The sequence below is a fragment of the Nestor notabilis genome, unplaced genomic scaffold (assembly GCF_000696875.1).
Source record: "Nestor notabilis isolate BGI_N333 unplaced genomic scaffold, ASM69687v1 scaffold31139, whole genome shotgun sequence".
Classification (NCBI taxonomy): domain Eukaryota; kingdom Metazoa; phylum Chordata; class Aves; order Psittaciformes; family Psittacidae; genus Nestor; species Nestor notabilis.
In genome coordinates this window covers 40,250-46,249 of record NW_009945621.1, presented here as the reverse complement: position 1 = coordinate 46,249, position 6,000 = coordinate 40,250, and the positions used below count along the sequence as shown (strand labels likewise).

At 39.8% G+C, this 6,000-nt stretch overlaps 1 protein-coding gene across 1 annotated transcript in view; it reads right to left on the bottom strand.

The window, feature by feature from the left end:
- Positions 1–1,010: 1,010 nt before the first annotated feature.
- Positions 1,011–6,000, bottom strand: part of PTEN (phosphatase and tensin homolog) — a 29,354-nt gene continuing 24,364 nt past the window's right edge. The window contains exons 7-8 of the mRNA XM_010022947.1: positions 2,168–2,392; positions 1,011–1,222 (exon numbers count right to left, since the gene is read on the bottom strand). Of these exons, the coding sequence (XP_010021249.1) occupies positions 1,037–1,222; positions 2,168–2,392 (411 nt within the window). The 3' untranslated portion in view covers positions 1,011–1,036. The remainder of the gene's footprint in view (positions 1,223–2,167; positions 2,393–6,000) is intronic.

Sequence of the window (6,000 nt, the reverse complement as noted above, 5' to 3'; positions counted from 1 at the left end):
AGGAATATGATTGAAAAACTAATAATATAAATGTAAGATGTTGACTGATGTATGAACTAATAGCATCTGACTTTTAGCACTGGCCTTGATTACACAGGAGATGGAGCAGCCATTACAATCCATAAAAAAAACAATTAATAAATCATTGTCAAATTTTGTAACAATTTGTTTCAAGCCCGTATTTTAGTTGATAGCCTCCACATTTGTATGGTTAAGTCATTGTTGCTGTGTTTCCTTTCTGTGACCCCAATAATTTTTCTCCCTTCATTTGCGGGTCTTTAGGATGTTGCAAAGGTTCACTCCTGTACCCCTATACAGAATCACTCTCTCTAGCTGCCTTTTCTAGCACCATTACACTTAAAAAAATAAAATGCACAAACAACAAGCAGTGACAGCGGCGACTCTTCAATCGTCCAGGATGAATTATGGCAGCATGCTAAAGAAAGGTGCATGTAAATAGCCAGATATGGTACACGGGCCAAGCTCCAGCAGACTATATTCCTTTCTGAGCATTACTTTCCATCCCCCATCCAAAATACATACATTAGAATGTAGTAAAACCTTCTAGAAACATTTCTTAGCCAACTGTAGACTTTTCTGTTGCCACACAAGTGCAAAAAAAGGGGCAGGATGTGAACCTGTATATTTTCGAAACTTCGTTTGGTGACAGAACACAAAAGGAAAAATTCCTACGTATACACATTAGGTCTGTCTCCACTTTTATAAAACTGGAATAAAATGGGAAAGTGCCATGTTTATAGTTCCTAATTGAAGTTTTAATGTCCTTTTGACACAAAAAGGTATATACATATAAGAGCTACGTAACCTTTTTTATTCCCCCCAACTGGACAAGTGTCAAACCCTGTAGATTCATAGGGCAAAACAAGATTGGTCAGGAAAGAATCGTTCCTATAATTGGTAATCTGACACTATGTCCTTTTGCCATTTAAAAAGGTCCTTTTTCAGTTTATTCAAGTTTGTCACTCTTCGTGGTTGGTTTTTTTTGTGTGTTTTTTATCTCTGATAAAAAAAATATTCAGACTTTTGTAATCTGCGTATGCTGATCTTCATCAAAAGGTTCATTCTCTGGATCAGAGTCAGTGGTGTCAGAGTATCTATAATGATCAGGTTCATTGTCACTAACATCTGGTGTTACAGAAGTTGAACTGCTAGCCTCTGGATTTGATGGCTCTTCTACTGTTTTTGTGAAAAATAGCTTCACCTGGGAAAGGAAAAAACAACATTTAAAAAGGGAATCTGGACTTCAACCAAGCACAGGTAACAATGCAATTTTTAACAGCAAGGCTCCTTTCACTACACTGAATCATACACATGCTCCTCTCTCTACTCCGGAAAGAAAGAAAGAATGAGCTCTTCTGAGGTTAGCCAGCCTCTTAAACTACCACCCATGACAAAATTAGGAACTAGAAGGCAGCAGGTTTCTCAAGCCCACCTGAAGGAGTTCTGCATATCTGCACCAAACACAGGACTCTTGAGTTACAGCAGCAGAACATACCACTGCAGTGGGCCATGCCATACTAAGCTTTTTGACCACCCCCGCCTTCTAGACCTCTGCAAGCACAGATTCCAGTAAGCGTGCACAGGAATGAACAAAATATTCTCCAACTGGTGACTTGTGTGTGCATCAGAAGTCTGATCCACACAACATTCCAACAAGCAACTATGACCATTACGGTCACATGAGAGCTGCTGAGTTCAAACTGGTATTTCATCAGCAAGTTAGAAAATGCTAAAATTCTTGAAAATGCCTTTTTAATTTTTAAAAACAGTGCTGGCAATGGCTCATATTCCTCAAAGCTCAGCTCATATGTTAAGGTATTCCCATGAAGCAAGTACTTCTGCAAATCAACTTGGGAATTATTGTGTAAAGCAGAGAGCTGCAATGCAGCTGGTACAGGAAAGGTACTACCTGGGTCTCCCACTACTAGTCTCTAACGGCTTGACTAAAAATCTGAACTGACTGGAAAACTTTACTCCCAGTGTCTCAACATCTACTGATTCTCAAAAAGCAGACAAACTTATAAAGTTAGAAGCTTTGCTAAGTGGTGGCCATACTAATATATGAATTCTTGCCTACAAAAGGCAAGACAGATAAATCAGGTAACATGCAGCTTTTCAGCTTTGTTTACACATAATATATACTGACCTTGAAGTTTGGAGAGAAATATCTGTTGGCTTTGTCTTTATTTGCTTTGTCTAGATCGTTTTTTGTTAATGTAAGGATTAAATATTCCTTATCATTATCTGAGCGCTCTGTACTGAAAATACCATCAAGTTCCTGATCTGCAACTAGACTTCCATTTTCTACTTTGTCTGAATTTTCATCCAGTCCTATGAAGAATGTATTTACCCAAAAGTGAAACATTTTGTCCTGGGGGAGGAAGAACACAAAGAACAAGCTTGCTTCAGTATACACTAATGGCACATTAATTAGACTAGTATTGTCAACTGATCAAAAACAAATCTGTAACATCAGACAAAACTTGCTCTGACAGTAATACATCACTGGTTACTCTGCATGCAAAGACATTTTCATCAGTTCTCCTAGACAGTAAACAAAACTCTGCATTAATAGAAAGTTGGTTTTAAAACACTATCATACCTATAAAAAAAGCAGATGACAATAAATTAAACAACTTAAAACTTGTAATCATAAGGCATGAAGAGATTTTTTTGCTCATCCCTTGCCAAGCAGTAGCCAAACCAAAGAGACAATGTGTGCAAACCAGCTTAGGTGAGTAGTGTTTATCGACAGAGAATATCCTCTCCCATAGCTTCCCGAGTAACAGAGCACTTTAATTTTTTTTTTAATACAGAAATAGCTGTAATTGAGCAAAACCACCCTACAAATACAGGACTCCTATCATAGTGGATTCATTACTGCTTTACAGAGATGTTTCTACCAGTAATTTGTTTGCTGGCCAGTAGTAAGAGAAAGTCAGACTCAAAGTTGTTTGCTGTACTCAATAGGAAGCTTTTAATGGGAATATGAGGCATCGGCAGTTTAAGTATAGTCAACTTAAGCAGAATGTTGCAGATGATCATCCACAGCTAGAAAGGTACAAGTTACACTACCCATTGTAACACTGCAACAGGTATACCTTTACAAAAAGGCAAAATATAAATATATCCATGATTTTAAAGAGCCACTGAACTGATATCATCCAGTGTATTACTTATTTATCGTCCTGACTAGCAGGGTTATTGTGAGCCTGTATCTCCAGATGTGCTATTGAACAAGAGTTACGTTTTACACTTGGCTAGACAACCTCTGAAGATAATATGCTCAGGAACTTTGCCTTTAAGATCTCAGCTAAATAGCTCCATATTATACACTGAATACTCTTATTTCTCCATCACTTGCCGTACTTCGTCAGTCAAGAGTTGACATTTCTAAGATCAACTACCATTAGCAGGTTGGTCCTGACTAGCACATTAAGCACTTCTCTGGCTGAAACTGAGCTACACTCACTTCCTCTTTACAAATTAACCTTTCTATTTTACTCCAATTTGAGTTTTCAGGCAGAAGATCCACAATGCAAATGACCAGTCTTCCCACAATAGCCAGTATTTCTGTGTTTCTGTTAAAGCTGCCGGGGTGACAAAGCTAGCACATAATAGAATCTAACATTCCTTGATATACAGGGCCAGAACACAAATTGACTCCTGAGCTCATTTTCGTATTTTGGTTTACCAGAGATCTAATTCCAGTTTCTTTCCCGATCTTCCTAGCTGTTCACCTCTGCTGGCAAACAGGGAGGGAAATCAGAAGTGGAATGGAAGTGATTCTAGTGTGTATCATATAAGCATGCTTTCCTACTGAAGGTAATCTGGGACCAACAGAATATCACAATATTTTCCTGGGCCCATGAGAAGTGGACAGGGAAGACCTGTACTACTGCTTAACTTATATTCTTCTTCCTCACAAATTAATAAAAACAGTTAAGTACATAAATATTGGGAATTCAGAAGTGCCTGATGAAGCTTCTATCTGCCTTCTCTACCAAAGGTCAGCAGACCCATTTTCAGTATTTTAGGTAAAGCAAACAAAACCACTTCCAGCTTGTGTGCATTTCTATAAGCTCCTATGAGACCAGCAGTCTGTAAGGTAGTGCAACAGCAAAGACAGAAGTCAATTCAGTCAGAAACACTTCTGATAGTTAAGAAGTTACCTGCTTCAACAAATGCCTCTCCAGTACCTTTGGGAATTGAGTTAATCTACCAAATTAACATGCTGTAATTACAGTTGTCTTGAGAGACTAACAGGTGTTTGCCACTGTCACCAAGTGCCTTCAAGCCATCACATCTATGAAGAAGCCTTTTTGGACCCCATCCATGCAAGGCAGCATTCAGGAGGTTCTCGCCAGGCACAAACTGCTTATACACTTAGCAACCTCTTTTTCCACAAGCAGTTGCTCAGAAACAGTGTTAAGAGTGCCCACCCCAGGATCAGGAAGTAGAGGATGAACATCCAGGGCAAGAGAGTTTATTCTTCTGTAATGCTCCTATGAGTCATCAGTCAGCCTGCTGCTATCTCATGAGGAAGGTGGCACCAGGCCACACAAAGACATCTACAAGCTAACCTGGTTCAGGCTCATCCTATGCCCAGATGACAAGTCCCTCAAAAAATATGTAGTCCTCCAAGGAGATAAGATGGCTACTCCTGCTCAAATCAAAAGACCAGTTCAAGTCAAAACAGAAACAACTAATGGCATCAGTTTTCCAGCTACAGAACAGGAGTCACGTGGACTCCAGGTGCCAGCCATCTACAATAAACAGCAGGAAAATGCAAGAGTGAGCTGATGCTTCCAGCACCCAACAGCTCTGCAAGCAGGTGGATGTATCACCTGCAGTCTCACTACTACTGTTGAAGAGGCATCATCCTTCCAGTGAGGCTTTAGAGAAGAAAGTGCATTTCCACATCAAGACCACAGTTAAGGGAGATTTCGCCTCTCTGTAGCTGGAATGATAGTACTACTATGTTTGATCCTTCTTCAGGACAATGCAGAAGCAGCAATGCCCTTTGATGCTGGTTCTCAGTGCCACCCTGACACCTCCAGTGAGGGCAGCAGAGGAGAGAACAAAGCTGATGAACATGCTGCAGCAGAGGGATGGAAAATGGCTTATACCAGTAGTGCTGAAGCAGCTTCAGAGGATAGCAGTGCCAAAGCAAACAAGGCCACTGCATGTAAACCACTGCCAGCAGAAGCAGAAGGCACGGTCTTCTCACCTTAAACTTCATCAGGTAGAACAGAACCAGGAAGATTTTCTTGGCATTTAAGGGCCTGTCTGAACAAGCAACTGCAGGGACTCTGCTTTACTGATAAATTCTGGAGAAGACAAGACAGAAGACTTCTCACTAAACATCTTTCAATTTATTTTGCTTGCGATAAATTTGCAGAGGTCTTCAGGGACTCAAACTAAACAATACAACTTGGCTGAGCTGGTCATTTATCCTTTTATCTCCCTCCAGCTTTTCAAAGCACCAAGTTATTTTTCTTCCCTTCCCACTACATTAACCTAATTAGTCTAATAAACTAAGTTCATGGGTACTGGAACGTGGCATGGCCATGCAAATTGAGGAAAGACTTTTAGGAATTAGCTCTTAAGAATAACTGTCACTGCTTTCACTGAAAAACAAGCCTCAAAGTGAGGATTCAGCCACCTTCAGCTAAAGCGTCAGGCTCTGAAGATACTTCATGGGAGACAACAACACTGATGTAACATGGGCCAAAGAAATTTTAAAGATCAAGGCACAAACTGAATTTTGGACTTTATACAGCAAATCAGAATACCAGACCAAGCGCTCACAAGGAACACAGTTTAATGAATAGGCTTCTGAAAATTACTATTAGCTAGAAGCTTTTTTTGAATGTGTTATGCTTCAATTCCAGTTACATCACAGGCATCTGCCTTAAAGAAAAAATTGAACAAAAAACAAAACAAAACGCAGATGTGCCATGAAATCCACAGTGCAGT